The sequence below is a fragment of the Hypanus sabinus genome, chromosome 4, assembly GCF_030144855.1.
Source record: "Hypanus sabinus isolate sHypSab1 chromosome 4, sHypSab1.hap1, whole genome shotgun sequence".
Lineage (NCBI taxonomy): Eukaryota > Metazoa > Chordata > Chondrichthyes > Myliobatiformes > Dasyatidae > Hypanus > Hypanus sabinus.
Window position 1 is genome coordinate 5,971,218 of NC_082709.1, and position 20,175 is coordinate 5,991,392.

The following is a 20,175-nucleotide window of genomic DNA, read 5'->3' on the forward strand; positions in this document are numbered from 1 at the left end:
ACATATTGCAGATCCTTTCACATAAGCATTGGCATTCTGGTAAGTAGTATTTCAGCGTTGTGAAATGCAAATTTCACTACAGTCAATGCCAACAAGGAGAAATAATCAGATATTTATAAATAAGAGAATGTTGGCAGTTGCTGGAAATTCAAAGCAACACACACAAAATGCTGGAGGAACTCAGCAGGTCAGGCAGCATTTATGGAAATGAATAAACACAAGAGATTCTGCAAATGCTGCCAATCCAGAGCAACACACACAAAATACAGGAGGAATCCTGACCCCTTCCCTTTCTGAACATCAGATGCTCTAATTGTAAAGTCTAGTTACCCAAAAAGATAATGTACAGAAAAATAATTCACAGTGATCACTTTTTAATGAAACATTGTGCTTTAATCTCTTTGTTCGCCACTAAATATTTAATTCAGCTTTGAACAGGACATATACAAGGGAACGTATTAAGTTAAATGGACAAAAAGGAACTTAGATAATGTGGAGTTTATTGGGCATTTTTGAACAAACATTTTTGTTCAGATATTTTTTTGAACAAGTGATTGAGGTGATGATATAGATATATGCAAGGTAGAGTTTGTCATACTATGAATTTAGGAATCAATGTATCATTGCTTCTACTTCTAGAAAAAGCTGAACGTTCATGAGAAAATCTGATGCCAGACATTTGTCATCTTCCTCTTTGTCAGTAATTGTTGAGCTGGCATTACATTTGATGATATATTTAACAGTTCACTCTAAATTCGATCTGAGGTTATTCATTGAAATTAAACCAAATTTCTCAGTGGGACACTCATCAGTCAAATCAAATCAAGTTATATTGCCCTCTGCTTTCCTTGCCATGCCACTTCAGCTGACAACTCAATAGCATTGACGTTACCTTTGAACTTAATTTTCAATTTAAGTAATGGGTCAGAGATGTTAGAATTTTAAAGGTTGGTTCCAATGAATTTCTCTCCACTTTGTTGATATTTTTATTGTTGTATTCATCATGCATCAAGGAGAGCAACTAAAATCAAACTCCATTCTGCAACTATTCAGTAAGATATTAAGCATGACAACAGTGGAGAATAAATTATAAATACCACAATAACTGTACCATGGTGTATTGATTAACATGGGGCAAGGTAACTGGATTACTGTAAGTCCTGCGAAGTTGGTCCATTGCTTTTATCCTAACTCACTCAGTATTTGGTTATATCATTATTGACGAAGTAACTAGAACAGACAGACATACCTTATTGATACTAAGCTTGACATACTAGTCAAGCTTCAAGCTTAGAGGCAAAAAACAAACCATGAACAAGGTTTCAGATTCAGATTTATCTATTACAAGCACATCGAAACCAACAGTGAAATTCATCATTTCCATTACAGAAAGACAGATATACTTTATTGATCCCGAGGGGAAATTGGGTTTCGTTACAGCCGCACCAACCAAGAATCGTGAAGAAATATAGCAATATAAAACCATAAATATTATAAGTTAATCATGCCAAGTGGAAATAAGTCCAGGACCAGCCTATTGGCTCAGGGTGTCTGACACTCCAAGGGAGGAGTTGTATAGTTTGATGGCCACAGGTAGGAATGACTTCCTATGATGCTCAGTGTTACATCTCGGTGCAGAAGTGCAGGTACCTAAAGAAGAGTGAAACTTTCATCTGCTATAGAACATCACAATGGAGTCACAAACACTATAGCACAGAAACAGACCCTTCGGCCCATCCACTCCATGCCCAACTGAGGGGGAGTCAGACAGTAAATTGTTTTACATGAACTAATGCGCATGAAGACAGTTTGCAAATGTGGATTAAATTGATTTTCTTTTTCCTCTCTCCATGCAGCTTCTGCATTCACAGAACGATACCTTGGATTGCCGTCACGAGATGTAAATGTTTATCAAGTGAGTTCAGGAAGAGGAATGAATGGACAGGAACCAAGTTGTTCATTTTATAAAGATTGAATTTCAAGCTGCTTTCTGTCCACTATCAAAAAGTGTCATCAAAATTTAGGCAATAAGCCCCATTTGTTCTTCCATGTCCCAGTAACTTAACACTGGACTGCTCCTGGTTAGTCCATTCCTACCTATGCATACAAATTGTCATGGTACGATGCCTGTGATGGATAAAAAAAAATCATTTTTATCCATCCCAGCTTCCATTAAGAAATTTGTAATTGCATCCACAACACCAACATAAAGGGTTACAATTCCTCTTACAGGATGATATGAGATGCCTATAGATATTTTATTGTTTAGACTAGGTGATCCCAGCCTGGGGTCCAGTGACAGCTCGGTTAATGGTAGGAGTCCATGGCATAAAAATGGTTGGTAGCCCCTGGTGTTGACTATAGATTCCCTCTTGATAAATATGATCCACCAAACCATCTGAATGTATGTATTACGCCACAATCCTGTAAGTAGGTCAGGGCTGGGAAAGGTTTCAATGGGGAAGCAGAAGCCATGTGCCACTAAAATACCAACTCAAAAGGGGAAACGCTCCCTAATTTATTGTTCACAGCATATTCTATTCTAATCCTTATTATATGATCTGCAATTATAACAAAGTAGAAATGTATTTCTCTACTCTATATGGCAGACGAGGAATGTACAAACAGGAGTTAAACTCCACCTCTGAAATTCAATATCATTAGCTTTAGATCCAAATTTAAAAAGGATAAGTTTAATGTGCATATATTATTACTTCACACATGGATCAGAATTTCTATCCCACTGTGATTAAAATTCATATTACCAATCATATTCTGATTTCTTGCAGGAGTCGAGTGTCCTACAAAATTCCAATGAAATGAAAGATGTAAATTTTCTGATCATACATGGGACAGCTGATGGTAAGACACCATATATTGCTCACAATTGAGCAAATCTCTTTGTTAAGTTATTAAACATTCTGCATTCACTGGTCCCCACTCTGACCTTTCTCCTGTGCTGTACTCTCCTCTCCAATCAGATTCCTTCTTCTCTAGCCCTTGATCTTTCCCATCCTCATGGCCTCACCAATCACATACCTTCCAGCTAGCCCCCTTCCCCTACCACCACTTTTTTATTCTGGCATTTTCACCCTTCCTTCTCATTCCTAAGGAAGGGTCTCAGCCCAAAACGTTGACTATCTATTCTTTACCATAGATGCTGCCTTACCTGAGTTCCTTCAGCATTTTGTATGTATTGCTTTGGACTTACAGCATCTGCACACTTTCTTGTGTTTAAAATTTGAAATATTTCTAGCTTTCCTTTCCAAATGATGTTGTTAATGCCTGTGTCCAAGCTTTTGTTTGTTGAAGGCATAGCTTGTTTGGTGCCCAAACAGCATGTCTCTTTATTGCATTTGGAGTCATCGTAAATAAACCAGTACCCACATGGCCCTCATCACACATCTTATCTGGATCCAAAATTATTTTGGGCTTGGAAAGTTACTCTCTCTCAAACAAGGACAACTAGAAGCAATGTAATTATATCTCAAAGAACATTCAAAGGTTGTGAGGAAAATTTCTGAGGTAGCAGGGGACAACATTTGGAGGGAACAGGGTTGATAATTCTAGATGACATGCACCTTGAAAGATTATATTAATGTTAAAGGAACAAAAAGAACATTGAGAGGATGTTTCCTTTCGTGAGGGGATGGGAAGCTAGGTACAGCCTCAGAATAGAGGTATGTCCCTTTCAAACAGAGATGATGAGGAATTTCTTTGGCCAAAGGGTGATAGTAAGGACATTAAAAGGAACATAGAGAGAGAAGGCAGAAGAATGGAGTTGAGTGGGATAATAAATAACCCATGATGGATGGTGGAGCAATACATGTCTAATGATCTTATGGTATAAAAATGTCTGTTGAGACGTAATCCTTTAATGGAAGCTTTAAGAGGCAACATGCAGGAGGTTTTGCTGAGAGAAGGTGATGTGTATATTAGTATAAAAGAATTGATCACAGTTCTGGTGGTGAAAGTCTACTAGCAAGTAATGGTCTAGACTTTCCTCCAATATCCCTCCTGTTTTATAGTATTAAATAAAGCTAAATTGGTGCTTCAAGACTATTGCACTACTGATTACAAACCATTAGAAAAGCTTCCTGATTGCCCTACTGAGATCTAAGATAAAAGTCCTAGTGGAAGGCCAAACCGTCTTATTTTAATGGATTGAAAACTACACATATAATCTCTCCAACCTAATTCCCCATCTTCCAGATGCTCAAGCTATACAAATCATTAGTACCATTATATGAAATGAAAGGAGTGAAGAAAACTATTCCTGAAGTGGATGTTTGAAGTGGCTGTTTTGTACAAGTTCTCTGAAACCTCATATTATTTTATCTGTATATTGGCTCTATATGCAGCTAAACGTAATTACTTAAAGCAACCTTGAATTACTAAATTTAAAAAAAACTATATCCTTATATTATGAAGAACATGACTGACAAAAAGGGAACTTTTGTAAAACTGGAGATTTGAGGAAAATTTGAACATACAGGATTTGTAATTTAACCCTTCCAGGGCAACAATGTTCATATCATCCATTTGTAAATAGCTTTGCTCCTAGAATCTCCTTGGTTGCAACAAATTACTTTTTTCCACGTTAGCCACAGGTGCATAATTGATTTTCATTTATAATTCAAGTTTGCTTTCTTCATAGCTACACCAAGTAGGTCACCAATATTTTATTGAAGTAAGCAAACTTGAATTCTAAATTATGCCCTTATGTCAATTATAAGCTCAAGAAAGTCTGCAGACAATGAAAGTCCAAAGCAACACATACAAAATGTTGTAGGAACACAGCAGGTCAGGCAGCATCTATGGAAATGAATGAAGAGTCGACTTTTTGGGCCGAGACCCTTCTTCAGGATTGAGGCAGAAGGGGGAAGATGCCACCATAAAAAAGTAGGTGGATAGGGGGAGGAGAAGGAATTTAGCTAGAAGCTGATAGGTGAAGCCAGGTGGGAGGGAAAGGTCTAGGGCTGAAGAGGAAGCAGTCTGATAGGAGAGCAGAGTGGACCATAGGAGAAAGGGAAGGAGAAACAGATCCAAGGGGAGATGATAGGAAGGTAAGAAGAAGTACAAGGGAATAGACTGTGGGGGGGCGGGGAGAGGATTTGTTTACCAGAAAGAGAAACTGATTTTCATGCCATCAAGTTGGAGGCTACCCAGATGTAATGTAAGGTGTTGCTCCTCCACCCTGAGGGTGGCCTCCTCTTGATACAAGAGGTGGCCATCGACTGACGTATGCCCTTATGTTATGAAAAATAGAAAATGAAATTGATTAAACAGCTTGAGAGGTATTCATCAGTTTTCATTCATTAACTTGCGGCTATATGATGAATGTCCAAGTAACAATTACCATACAACTGCAGTTTTATAAATGCTGGTGCTGGGAAGGAAATGGCTGCTCATTTCCCACAGAAAATATCTGCATATGTGTGGCTAACTTCATGAAAAGAATCATTAAGAAAAATGCTTAGCTTTGTAAGGCTGCACCTACTTTTAAAAAATAGTTTGAGTGAAATTATTCTTAAGGAACAATATATGGCTTTCATCAATGTGTTCTTAAGTTGCCCTCTTCCATTGTTCCACAAATCTATGAGCTCAAGAACTCATTTTTTCTTTGTGGTGTGTGAGCTTCACTGACAATGCCAGCTTTGCAGAATGCAGAAGGTCCCGATGGAATACCTGGTAAGGCTCTGAAAACCCAGCAACTGAAAACTAAGCAACTAGCAGGAGTATTCAAGGACATTTTCAACCTCTCACTGCAATGGGCAGAAGTTTCCACTTACTTCAAAAAGGCAACAATTATGCCAGTGCCTAAGAAGAATAATGTGGGCTGCCTTAATGTCTATCGCTTGGTAGCACTCACATCAACAGTGATAAAATGCTTTGAGACTTTGGTTATGACTAGACTGAACTCCTGCCTCAGCAAAGACCTGGACTCACTGCATTTTGCCTATCGCCACAATAGGTCAACGGCAGATCCAATCTCAATGGCTCTTCACACGGCTTTAGACCACCTGGACAACATAAACACCTACTGTTTATGGATACAACATTGCTGTTCATTGACAATGACTATGGCTATTTAATACCATCATTCCCACAATCCTGATTGAGAAGTTGTAGAACCCGGGCCTCTGTACCTCCCTCTGCAAATAGATCCTCAACTTCCTAACCGGAAGACCACAATCTGTACGGATTGGTGATAATATCTCTTCCTCACTGATGCACCTCAGGGGTGTGTGCTTAACCCACTGCTCTACTCTCTATATACACATGACTGAGTGGCTAGGCAGAGCTCAAATACCATCTATAAATTTACTGACGATACAGCCATTGTTGGTAAAATCTCAGGTGGCGACGAGAGGGCATACAGGAGTGAGATATGCCAGCTAGTGGAGTGGTGCCGCAGCAACAACCTAGCACTCAACATCAGTAAGATGAAAGAGCTGATTGTGGACCTCAGGAAGGATAAGACAAAGGAACACATACCAATCCTCATAGAGGGATCAGATGTAGAGAGAATGAGCAGCTTCCAATTCCTGGGTGTCAAGATCTCTGAGGATCCCAACATATCGATGTAGTTATAAAGAAGGCAAGACAGCGGCTATACTTTATTAGGAGTTTGAAGAGATTTGGGATGTCAACAAATACACTCAAAAACTTCTACAGTTGTACCGTGGAAAGCATTCTGACAGGCTGCATCACTGTCTGGTATGGAGGGGCCAGGACCATACAGGACCAAAAGAAGCTGCAAAGCATTGTAAATCTAGTCAGCTCCATCTTGGGCACTAGCCTACAAAATACCCAGGACATCTTCAGGGAGCGGTGTTTGAGAAAAGCAGCGTCCATTATTAAGGACCTCCAGCATCCAGGGCATGCCATTTTCTCACTGTTACCATCAGGTAGGAGATACAGAAGACTGAAGACACACACTTGGCGATTCAGGAACAGTGAGGGAGGAGATTGGTGAACCTCTGGCGATGATCTTTGCATCATCAATGGGGACAGGACAGGTTCTGGAGGATTGGAGGGTTGTGGATGTTGTTCCCTTATTCAAGAAAGGGAGTAGGGATAGCCCAGGAAATTATCGGCCAGTGAGTCTTACTTCAGTGGTTGGTAAGTTGATGGAGAAGATCCTGACAGGCAAGATTTATGAACATTTGGAGAGGCATAATATGATTAGGAATAGTCAGCATGGCTTTGTCAAAGGCAGGTCGTGCCTTACGAGCCTGACTGAATCTTTTGAGGATGTGACTAAACACATTGATGAAGGTAAAGCAGTAGATGTAGTGTATATGGATTTCAGCAAGGCATTTGATAAGATACTCCATGCAAGGCTTATTGAGAAAGTAAGGAAGCAAGAGATCCAAGGGGACATTGCTTTGTGGATCCAGAACCAGCTTGCCCACAGAAGGCAAAAAGTGGTTGCAGACGGGTCATATTCTGTGTGGAGGTCAGTTTCCAGTCGTGTGCCTCAGGGATCTGTTCTGGGACCCTTACTCTTCGTGATTTTTATAAATGACCTGGATGAAGAAATGGAGGGATGGGTTAGTAAATTTGCTGATGACACAAAGGTTGGGGGTGTTGTGGATAGCATGGAGAGCTGTTGGAGGTTACATGGATAGGATGAAAAACTGGGCTGAGAAGTGACAGATGGAGTTCAACCCAGATAAGCGTGAAGTGGTTCATTTTGGTAGGTCAAATATGATGGCAGAATATAGTATTAATGGTAAGACTCTTGGCAGTATGGAGGATCAGAGTGATCTTGGGGTCTGAGTCCATAGGACGCTCAAAGCGACTGCGTAGGTTGACTGATTAAGAAAGCATACGATGCACTGGCCTTCATCAATCGTGGGATTGTGTTTAGGAGCCGAGAGGTAATGTTGCAGCTATATAGGACCCTGGTCAGACCCCACTTGGAGTACTGTGCTCAGTTCTGGTCACCTCACTACTGGAAGGATGCGGAAACCATAGAAAGGGTGCAGAGGGGATATACGTTGCCTGGATTGGGGAGCATGCTTTATGAGAATAGGTTGAGTGAACTCGGCCTTTTCTACTTGGAGCGATGGAAGATGAGAGATGACCTGATAGAGGTGTATGAGGTCATGAGAGGCATTGATCATGTGTATAGTCAGAGGCTTTTTGCCTGAGCTGAAATGGCTAACATGAGAGGACACAGTATTAAGGTGCTTGGAAATAGGTACAGATGTCAGGGGTAAGTTTTTTATGCAGAGAGTGGTGTGTGCATGGAATGGGCCGTCAGTGGTGGTGGCGGAATCCATAGCGTCTTTTAAGAGACTCCTGGATAGGTACATGGAGCTTAGCAAAATAGAGGGCTATGGGTAACCCTATATAATTTCTGAAGTAAGGCCATGTTCAGCACAGCTTTGTGGGCCGAAGGGCCTGTATTGTGCTGTAGGCTTTCTATGTTTCTATAACTATTCCAAATTTTAATTGTAGCTCAGTTCTGCCATTTATTCAACAGTTTCATATCATCGTATATTTTTCTAATATCAAATTATACATTCCTAAGCTCAAAGTCATTAATGTTTGTAAGGGACAACAGTTCTGACCGTTGTGGAACAGTACTATCCATTCTGCTCCAATCTGAATAATTAATAAATATTTTCATCTTTGAAGTATACTATCCAGCTAATTGCACTGCATTAGATTTCTCTTCAAAATCAGCAAAACAGGGTACAATTGGCAGTGCTGTCAAGTGTCATTTATATAGCGATCAAGAGAAAATTTGCAATTGCTGGAAATCCAAGCAACATACACAAAACACTGGAGGAACTCAGCAGGCCAGGCAGCATCTATAGAAATGAATAAGCATTTGATGTTTCAGGCTGAGACTCTTCATCAGGACTGGAGAAAAAAAGATGAGAAGTCAGTGTAATAAGGTCAGGAAGGGGAGGAAGAAGTACAAGATAGTAGGTGATAGGTGAAACCTAGAAAAAGGGAGGGGTGAAATAAAGAGCTGGGATGATAATTGGTCAAAGAGATAAAGAAATGGAAAAGGGGGAATCTGATAGGGGAGGACAAAAGAGCATGGAAGGAAGAGAACCTGGTGGAGCACCAGAGGGTGGTGATGGGCAGGTAAGGAGGTAAGGTGAGAGGAAAATGGAAATGGGGATTGGTGAAGATGGGGGGGGGGGTGGCATTTACCGGAAGTTCATGAAATTGATGGTCATGCTATCAGGCTGGAGGCTGCCCAGACAAACTATAAGGTGTTGCTCCTCCAATCTGAGTGTGGCCTCATCGCAGCAGTAAAGGAGGAGGCCATGGACTGACATATCGAAATCAGAATTGAAGGAGAATTAAAATGGGTGGCCACTGGGAGATCCTGCTTTTTTCAGGTGGACGGAGCATAGGTGCTCAGTGAAGGTGTTTTCCAATCTACGTTGGGTTTCACCGATATAAATGACCCCAACTGACTCACAGGTGAAGTGTTGACTCACCTGGAAGGACCATTTGAGGCCCTGAATTGGAGAGAGGGAAGAAGTGTAGGGGCAGGTGTGGCACTTATCCTTGCAAACAGAACAACCGCCAGGAGGGCTCTTTATTATTTAACAATGTTCAATTTGGATTTTGGGTTTTGCCAAAACTAATTGAGTCTTAACCTTACATCAGCTTTGATCCAAATATTAATAAGAAATTAATTTAACATACAAGGTAAGAATCAGGCATCAAAGCAGTAGTAGACCAAATATTACATTAGAAAGCATTTGTAAAATTCAATTCTGACCTCTGAGGGGGAAGGCATTCCACACCGGGAATCAAATGTATACAAAAAGAAAATGGCTGAGCTGGTGGGAAGACATAAATAACTTAGGAACTACTTCATCAATATTAGAAATATTTAGGCTCAGAATTTGCTAAAATAGCAAGTCAGGTGAAGGGGTTATTGTTCCTGAAACCTTCACTAGTCAGGAGTTTTACAGAATACTTACAATTTGCCTGAATTAGCACAGTTCCAATATTACTCACTCTTTCAGACAAAGCTGCTGTCTTGAGTGATATAGTATCAACTGTTTCCACAACCAGTGGACAGCAGCCTTAATGTGTACTACCTGCCAAGTGAGACTTTGATGCCCCATATGATAGCATCTCTCAAATCCACAATATCTTGCTAGCAAGCAGCAGAACAGTGTCAGATGTTTTAGAATATCATGACCTGCTATTTTCTTCAACTGTCACAACCATCTTTGGTTGGAAATAGGTTGCCCTTCTAACCCTGCAACACATTGCTCAATAACACTCTGCTCATACTTTATCAGAAAGACTGCTGTGTTACACAAAATACTCCACCACCTTTCTCTTTCACATTGACTGGATAGATTGAGTATTTCTTCAGGTACTTTGTCCACTGCATAAATCAAGAGGGAAGTGCCTGAAGAGATGGAAAACAAGGGCATGTTTCTGTAACCTGCACAATTCAGCCCAGTGAACCAGCAAACGATGTTTGCTGAACTAAGGTGGGTAAGATTACACACGGTATTCAGCTTGAACCAGCTAGGGGATTAAAAGACTCAGAACTTTTAAAACATTTAACAGATTTATGTCTATCTCAGTAACTTCAATAATTTAATAAATGTTAAAGTTGTGTATAATTAAATTAGGTTCATTGAAATCAATTTTATTAGCTGCAGTAGAATGAACCAGCTTTGATTAATTATTAATAAAAATATTTTATTTTGCTTTATTGCAGCAAATGTACATTTTCAGCACACAGCAGAGCTGATACAACATTTGATGAAAGCTGAAAGAAACTACACTATGCAGGTATCATGTTTATAATACTTGTATACTTATATTAGGAGAATAATGTTCAATAGTTTTTCTTGTAATTTATTTTTTATTGAAGTTCATCAACAAACGAACATTTCCGTAAGATGTATTTCAGACATTGTACATATATATCATACATATATATCTCTTGGTAGAGATATATCACAAATCTCTACCAAGTATTTATCTGAGGTATACACTTATAGAAAAGAGTGGAAAGGAAAAACAAGCAAAAGGAAAGAACTATGTACAAGTAGGGAGTGATCTTTTTTTTTTAACAACAGATTCATTGATTTCTGAGAATAAAATCAGGCCTATGAGGCATTATGTAGTTAAACTATTTTTCCCAGTATGAATCAAATTGTTCCAGCTTATGGTTAACAGATGCTGTTATCTTCTCCATTTTGTAAATGTCCATTGTAATTTCCATCCATGTGTTTAAAGTTGGGCTCTCCTGTGATAACCATTTCCTAGTAAGAGTCTTTTTACCAGCCACCAACAGTATATTCATTAAATAATTATCTCTTTTCAACCATTCTTGAGGTATATATCAAAAATATATGGTCTTACTCTCTAAGGGTATTCCACATTTAAAGATGTCTTGTAGGGCATTGTGTATCCCCCTCCAATAGTTTTTGATAACAGGACAGTCCCAAAAAATATGATAATTTGCATTTTGATTTCCACAATTTCTCCAGCAAACAGGGAGGTTACTATCATAATGGGATTTCTGAGGGTGTAATAAAATACCTTATCAAGTTTTTCCATCCAAATTCCTTCCATTTCTGTGAACTGGTACACTTCCATTGATACCTCCATATTGTTGTCCATTCTTCCTCAGATATAATTATCCCTCCTTCCTTCTCCCATTTTGTTTTAATGTATGAAGTCGAGTGTGGTTTGAGATTTGACAACCCCTTATACATGCTTGAAATGATTCTACTACCATTATCTGAATGATACGCTTTTCTAAATAGCTCTATCAAGCATGTACTTGCCTTGGTTACACTTTTAAGCATCTTATTAACATATTGTTGCATCTGTAAATACCGATAAAAATCTTGTTTTTCTAGTAAGTGTTTCTCTTTAAGCATTTCAAAACTGAACAGTGTTTCTTCTTTCATTATGTTGCAAAGAACTGTTATTCCTTTAGCTGTACAGCCCTTAAATCTAGTATCCAATTTATTTGGTCTAAAATCCAAATCATATGCACACCATTTAAGAATTGCCTTATCTCCCTCTAGATTATATTATTTTATAGTAGTTTTCCATATTTTAAGAGTCAATTTCACCCACGGGTTATCAATAGTATTTATGTACCTTTGCAGGTTGTTATCAGCTAAAATTGCTTGTATGGGGATGGGAAGTACCCGCTCCTCAATGTTTTTCCATTGAGTGTCATATGATGGGTTGCACCAACATATCACAGCTCTCAACTGTGCTGCAAAATAATAATCTCTAAGAGAAGGTAGGCCCCATCCCCCTTTTTCCTTTGCTAATTGCAAAGTTTTGAGACAAACTTTAGGCCTTTTACCCTGCCAAATATACCTTGATAACATCTTGTTCCATTCATTGAATTGATTTTGATTAATCTCTATTGGTAGGGTCTGAAAGAGATATAACAGTCTGGGCAGTATATTCATTTTAAATCGACTCAATCTTTGAACTGAGACTGAAAAAAGGAATCAGGTTCCATCTTGCCACATCTTCCTTAATTTTTTTATATAAAGGCTGATAATTACATTCTGATAATTTTGCCAAATCTTTTTGGCATAATGATGCCCAAATATTTGAAAGACTTTGTGTGCCATGCCCAGGGTTATCTACTTTCAATTTCTCTTGGTGGGCTATAGTAATATGAAAGTACTTGGGTTTTATCTATGTTGATCTTGTATCCTGATAATTGACCATATTGTTCAAAGGATTGCATCAACTTAGGTAGAGTATCTTGGTTGCCCTAGATAGATCAAAATGTCATCTGCATAACAAGCCAATTTATGCTCTGTCCCTTTAAAAGTAATTCCCCTGATATCTTCATTTTGTCTGATGTATTGAGCTAATGGTTCTAGATATAACACGAAGAGTAGTGGTGACCATGCACAACCCTGTCTCGTGCCCCTTTCAAAACCATGATGTTCCATACTTCGCCTGATTTCAGTGGTAAGATGTTGCGAGTCCATTATGAAGAATGAGGTTTTGGGGCATTAGAGGCATATGATAAAATAGTCAGTATGCTTCCCTTAAGGGGAAGGCTTTCCTGACAAAGCTGGTGGAACTTTTCAGGAAACAACAGACAGGATAGACAAAAGAGAGTCAGTGAGTATTACTTACTTAGACTTTCAAAAGGCCTTTGACGAAGTGTTGCACGAGACTGCTAAACAAGATAAGAATCCATGGTACAGGAAAGATACAAGCATAGAGAGTAGATTAGCTGACTGGCAGGAGGCAAAGAGTGGGTTAGGATTAGGATCAATGTTGAGGAAGCATGGAATTTGCAGAAGAACCTAGAATCAGAGAATGGGCAAAGTGCAGATGAAGCGCAGTTTATGGTAGTGTATAGTCATGCACTTTGGCAGAAGGAATAAGGGCATAATCTATTTTCAAAATGGGGAGCAGATTCAGAAATCAGAGGTGCAAAGGGACTTGCGAGTCCTTGTGCAGAATTCCCTAAAGGTTAACCTGCAAGTTGAGTCAGTGGTAAGGAAGACAAACACATTGTTAGCATTCAATTCAAGAGGACTAGAATATAAAGCAAGGATGTAATACTGAGGCTTTATAAGCCAGTGGTCAGACTGCACTTGGATTATTGTGAGAACTTTTGGGCCCTTTATCTAAGAAAGGATATGCTCACATTAGAGAGGGTCCAGAGGAAGTTCTGGAGAATGATCCCAGGAATGAAGGGGTGAATATATGAGGAGTACTTGCTGACTCTGGGTCTGTATTCACTAGAGTTTATAAGAATGAAGGGAAGTCTTATTGAAACATACCAAATATTGAAAGGCCTAAATAAAGTGGATGTGGAGAAGATGTTCCCTTTGTTGGGAGGAGTCTAGGACAAAGTACACAGCCTCAGAGCAGGACATTCTTTAGAACAGAGGTGAAGAGGAATTTCTTTAACTAGTTTGTGCTGAACCTGTGGAATTCATTGCCACAGACAGCAGTGGAGGCCATGTCATTGGGTATATTTAAAGTTGAGGTTGATAGGTTCTTGACTAATAAGGGCTTCAAAGGAGAATGGATTTTGTGAGGGATAATAAATCAGCCATGGAGGAATGGTGGAGCAGACTCAATGGGCTTACTTCTGTTCCTATGTCTTATAGTATTATTTCAGTTGTGTACTATCATTAAAACTAGTAAGACACTAAATGGTAAAATTTGGTAACTTACTCCACAAACTGTAGCCTTGGTGCTGGGGAAGTTAGAGTTAAGATAAAGTGGGGAAGTATTAAAACTTCAGATTAAGAAACACCAAAAAAAGGAAGACAAGCTGATCTTTGAATTAGTCAAAGGGATCTACAGCCTTAAAGTGAGATAAAGCTTAAGTACAGAACATTGAAGGAAGAGCATCTGAGCATTGATATGATAATCATTAATGACTGGACTATGTCCCAGTAGGTAGGTTTCTTAGTATTCATTAAAAATGCTTAAAAATTATTGTTAGCTTAATTTTGAATGACTGAAATATTAAGTAGGTGCAATGAATGTGGAGTGTTAGACTATTTTTATAGTGTACTACAACAAAGATAAAGGTCCTTCAGCCCATCCATGTTGACCCAGTAGCAACCGAGTATGTCCATTTCCCTCTCAACCTATCCACGTGTCTTTTAAATGCTGTAATTAAAATACCCAATGACACCTAAATTCTTAAATATGTTTACTTCATCTTACATGTACAAATATAACTGTGGTGGAGAAAGCAATATTTTCAATATTGTTCTCAACTGTTTTTTAACAAATTTTAAAGAGCACCACTTCCTGACACCTTATAATCAACAAGTTCTTCATTCATAATAAAATATACAATGATGTGAGCCCCGATGAAGTGTCCCAGCCCAAAACATTGACTGTTTATTCACTTCAATAGATGCTGCCTGACCTGTTGAGCTCCTGCAGCATTTTGTGTGTGTTACTCTGAATTTCCAGCATCTGCAGAATCTCTTGTGTTTATGACATATGGGAATTTTGTTAATTGGCAGAATCTCTTATTAAATACTAATAATTTTATATCCATGTGCGGTCACATTTAAAATATAATTTATTAATATGTTCTTAACAACATTTCATCATTTCTTACCCAATACTCCTTTACTTGCGAGACAGATTTACCCAGATGAAGGCCACTTTATTACAGATGAAAAAAGCAAACGGCATATGTACAGTGCAATCCTCAACTTTTTCAGAGAGTGCCTCAAGCAAGAAATGCCTGTATTACAGAAAGAACCAGAGGAGGATGAATAAAATGAAGAACAATTTTAAACAACAAGAAAGTAAACTCTAAGTATCTTTGTAAAGACAAAACTAACAGTCTGGAACACTCAAAACCCCGCATCAAATACCACTGTTGGTGGAAATGTGGAAGTGAGAGGGCAACTACAAGAAATTTACAGGAACAGCACATTATAGAGATTATTAATCTGATAACTGGCAAAAAGGACTTGAAATTCATGTGCCAGGTCCAAGATTATCTGAAAAGGAACAGCAAAACTGTTTTGGGAGTGCATCAAACCTGTTAGTACACTTTAAAAAAGCAGAATTCCAATTGTGCAAATGTCACCTACACCTATTATGCATGTGTGTTTTATTTGGCTTCACTACTGTATATGTTAATAATAACTGAAGTATGAACAAACATTGAAAATGCACATATTTATTTTATTTTTAATTTTGTTCTATCATTTGCACAAAATGTGGCATAAAATTATTATGTGCATCCTTTTGTCAGACATTGTGATTTGCAGATTTAAAACCATCCAAGTTCTCTTTATATCATAATAAATAAATAGAATTTATACAATTCTCTTTAGAGTCAGAGTCATAGTGATAGAAAACTACAGCACAGAAACAGGCCTTTCGGCCCATCTAATCTGTGTCAAACTATTCAAATGCCTAGTCCAATTGACCTGCACCCGGATAAGACCCCTCCGTCTGTTTAAGTTTCATGAAATCAAGCCCACATCCACCACTTGCACTGACAGCTCATTCCAGACCCCCATGACCCTTAGTGAAGCAGGTTCCCCTTGTGTTCCACTTAAACTTTTCACCCATGACTTCTAGTTCTACTCTCACCCAACTTCAGTGGAAAAAACCTGATTGCATTTACCCTATCTATTCTCATAATTTTGTATACCCCTCAATCTTCTATGCTTCAGGGAATGAAGTCCTGCCCTATTCATCCTTCCCCTACAACTCAGGTCCTCAACTCCTGGCAACATCCTTGTAAATTTTTTCTGGAATCTTTCAATCTTATTTACATCTTTCCTCCAAATTAGGCCTCACCAATGTCTTATACATTTTCAAAATAACATCCCAACTCCTGGGCTCAATACATTGATTTTATGAAGGCCAATATGGTCTTTATGATACTATCTACCGGTGACTCCACTTTTGAGGAATTATGGACCTATACTCCTCAATCCCTCTGTTCTATCACTCTCTATACCCTCCCACTCACTGTGCAAGACCTACTCTGCTTGGCCCTCCCAAAGTGCAACACCTCACACTTGTCTGCTTTAAATTCCATCTGCCATTTTCCAACTCATTTTTCCAGCTGGTCCAGATTCCACTGCAAGCCATGACAGTCTTCATTGCTGTCCACTAAACCCCCCCATCTTGGTGTCATCTCAAATTTGGTGATACAGTTAACCACATTATCATCCAGGTGGTTGATATAGATGAGAAACAGCAACAGACTCAGCACCAATTCCTGTGGCTCACCACTAGTCACAGGCCTTCAGTCAGAGAGGCAATACTCAACTACCACGCTCTGGCTTCTTCTGTGAAATTAATGTCCAATCCAACTTACCACCTCATCTTGCGTGCCAAGTGACTGAATCTTCTTGGCCAGCCTCCCATGTAAGACCTTGTCAATGGCCTTGAAGACACCATCCACCGCCTTGTTATCATCAACTTTCCTGGCAACTTGCTCAACATACTCTACAAAATTGGGTACACATAAATTACCACACATAAAATCATGTTAACTATCCCTAACCAGTCCCTGGCTATCCAAGTACTTATATATCCGGTCACTTATAATAACTTCCAATAACTTTCCCATTACTAATGTCAGGCTCACCAGCCAATATTTTCCTTCCTTATTCTTAGAGACTTTCTTAAAAGCTGAACAACATTAGCTCTCCTCCAATCATCTGGTACCTTACTCAGGGCTAAGAATGTTTTAAATATCTCTGAAAGAGCCCTCGCAATTTCTCCACTAACCTCCCACAGGGTCCAAACGAACACTTTGTCAGGCCCTGTGAATTCATCCACCCTGAAAACACCTCCTCCTCTGTAATCTGCATAGGATCCATGACCTTGCTGCTCTATTGCCTCACAACTATAGATTTTGTGTACATTTTCCAAGTAAATACAGAGATGAAAATTCCATTTTGAGTTCTCTCCCATCTCTTTTGACGCTACACATAGATTACCACTCTGATCTTCCAGAGGACTAATTTTGACCCTTGCTATCCTTAATAAATCTGTAGAAGCCCTTGGGACTGTCCTTTAGCTTGTCTACTAGAGCAATCTCATGTCTTATTTTAGCCCTCCTGATTTCCTTCTTAAGGGTTCTCTTGCATTTCTTGTACTCAGGCACCTCATTTGTTCCTACCTGCCTATACAGTATCTGCAATGCATTATCTTATTTCTAAAATAGGACCTTGTTATCTCTGGAAAACCAAGGTTACCTAAACTTGTTATCCTTACCTTTTATTCTGACAAAAACATTCAAACTCTGCACTTTCAAAACGTCACTTTTAAAGACCTCACTCTTACCAAGTATATTTTTGCCAGAAAACAACCTGTCCCAATACACATTGGACAGATTCTTTCAGATAACATCAAAATTGGCCTTGAAGCTAAAGTCATTAAGATCGCTAAATGCAAAGTGTTCCTCTGTCCCATTTCCTAATAGAAGATCTAGTATCAAACTCTCTCTGGCAAGGACTTCAATGTGCTGATTAAGGAAACTTTCTTGAAAGCATTTGTCAAACACTTTCCCATCCAGCCATTTTACAGTATGAGAGTCACAGAAAATATGTGGAAAGTTGAAATCACCTACTTCACAACCATATGTTTCTTGCAACTGTCTGCAACCTCTCTACAAATTTGCTCCTCTAAATCCCATGGACTGTTGAGTGTTTTACAATGTGGTCATGCCTTTCTTTTTCCTCAGCTCTACTCATAAAGCCTCACTAGACGAGTTCTCCAGTCTGTCCTGACTGAGCACTGCTGTGACAATGTAGAATACCTTTGTAAAAACAGCTGTGGTATTGTCCGTCACAAATTGTCACTGAGTTACTGACAGGTTGAAAATCAAAATTTTCTATACTTCAATTGTATCTAACAATATAAAATTTTTCAGTTTAGCAGAGATCAGACTCATCATCTGGCATGAGAACTTAACAAGTGATAAGAGTTTTATGGGCAAACTACCACAACTTCAGATAACATCCCAAGAACTAAAGTGGTTCTCTTGTCTGCAACAAGGTTGTAACTTGGGTTATTTACCACATCTGATTTCATAATATATTAAAAATAATAATAATTAAGTATATTTTAATAGCCTCCATCTATCTAACTTTCCATAATGGAACAACCTTCAGAAAGATGATATTTCAGAGTCATCATTAAAATCTTTTCTAGATTTTTCCAACTTCTACTATTGGTGTATCATTCAGTATTCATTGTTCAAGTCACAATTAAATCCACAGGCAGAAAAACTGCATGAGTTTAACAACATTGAGAGCAATATCATAGGGACTTATATTTCAATACTCTTGCTCCTCTACATTGATGACTGCATTGGTGCTGCTTCCTGCATCTATGCTGACCTTGGCAATTTCATCAGCTTTGCCTCTAACTTCCACCCTGCCTTTAAATTCACTTGTTCCATCTCTGGCACCTCTTTCCCCTTTCTCAAATTTCTCTGCCTCCATCTCTGAAGACAAACTGTCAACCAACATCTTTTATAAACCAACTGATTATTACAGTTATCTTGAATATACCTCATCACACCCTAACCCCTGCTATTCCCTTTTCTCAGTTTCTTCACCTCCACTTCATCTGTTCCCAGAATACAGCTTAACGTTCCAGGACATCAGAGATGTTCTCTTTCTTCAAAAAACGGGGTTCCCTCTCTCCACTATTAATGTTGCCCTCACCCGCATCTCCTCCATTTCCCAATCAACCATCTCATCCCATCGTTTTGCTGTTGGAACAGTGATAAAGTTCTTTTTGTCCTTACCTACCACCCCTTGAGCCTCTGCTTCTAACACATCATCCTCCACAACTTCCACCATCTTCAAAGGGATCCTACTACTAAACACATCTTAGCTTCCCTCCCCCCTCCACTTTCCACTGGGATGTCACCCTCCCTGATTCCCTTGTCCATTTATCCCTCCGCACTAATCTCTCTCCCAGCACCTATCCCTGCAAGCAGCCCCACTGCTACACCTGCCCATTCATCTCCTCCCTCAGCTTCATTCAGGGCCCCAAACAGTCCTTCCAGGTGAGGCAACACTTCACCTGCGTATCTGCTGGGGTCATCTATTGTATCCAGTGCTCCTAATACAGCCTCTTCTATATTGGTGAAGCCTGTTGTAAATTGGGATACAATCGAACACCTCCAATCCATGCAACAAAAGCTGACTTCCCGACAGTCAAACATATTAATTCACATTTCTGTTCCACCATGTCAGTCTATGATGAAGCCACTCTCAGGGTGCAGGAGCAACGCCTTATATTCTGTCTGGGTCGCCTCCAACCCGATGGCATGAATATTGATTTCATCTTCTGGTAAAACATTTTTTCCACCCCTCCCTATATTCCCCACTCTGGCCTTCAGCCTGTCACTTTCCCCTGGGATCCTTCCTCCTTCCCTTTCTCCTATGGTCCACTCTTCTCTCTCATCAGATTCCTTCTTCTCCAGTCCTTTTCCTTTCCCATCCACCTGACTTCATCTATCACCCTCCCCCCCCCACCTCTTTTATGCTGGTGTCTTCCCCCTTCCTGTTCAGTCCTGATGAAGGGTCTCGGCCTGAAACGTTGACTGTTTACTCTTTTCCATAGATGCTGCCTGACCTGCTCAGTTCCTCCAGCATTTTGTGTGTGCTGATTTGTATTTCAGTAAGTACATTAACTGCCATAATGACT

General features: G+C 39.3%; 1 protein-coding gene and 1 long non-coding RNA gene across 2 annotated transcripts in view; one reads left to right on the forward strand and one right to left on the reverse strand.

Annotated features, from left to right (window-relative positions):
* LOC132392450 (inactive dipeptidyl peptidase 10-like) overlaps nt 1–16,800 on the forward strand; it is a 905,047-nt gene extending 888,247 nt beyond the window's left edge. Inside the window, exons 23-26 of the mRNA XM_059966307.1 lie at nt 1,857–1,915; nt 2,790–2,862; nt 10,721–10,794; nt 15,121–16,800. Of these exons, the coding sequence (XP_059822290.1) occupies nt 1,857–1,915; nt 2,790–2,862; nt 10,721–10,794; nt 15,121–15,258 (344 nt within the window). The 3' untranslated portion in view covers nt 15,259–16,800. The remainder of the gene's footprint in view (nt 1–1,856; nt 1,916–2,789; nt 2,863–10,720; nt 10,795–15,120) is intronic.
* Nucleotides 14–18,547, reverse strand: LOC132392452 (uncharacterized). Its single transcript, XR_009511548.1, has 3 exons — nt 16,823–18,547; nt 15,095–15,223; nt 14–1,650 (listed from the first exon to the last, which is right to left on the reverse strand). It is a non-coding gene; the product is annotated as an uncharacterized LOC132392452 (long non-coding RNA).
* Between the last annotated feature and the right edge of the window lie 1,628 nt (nt 18,548–20,175).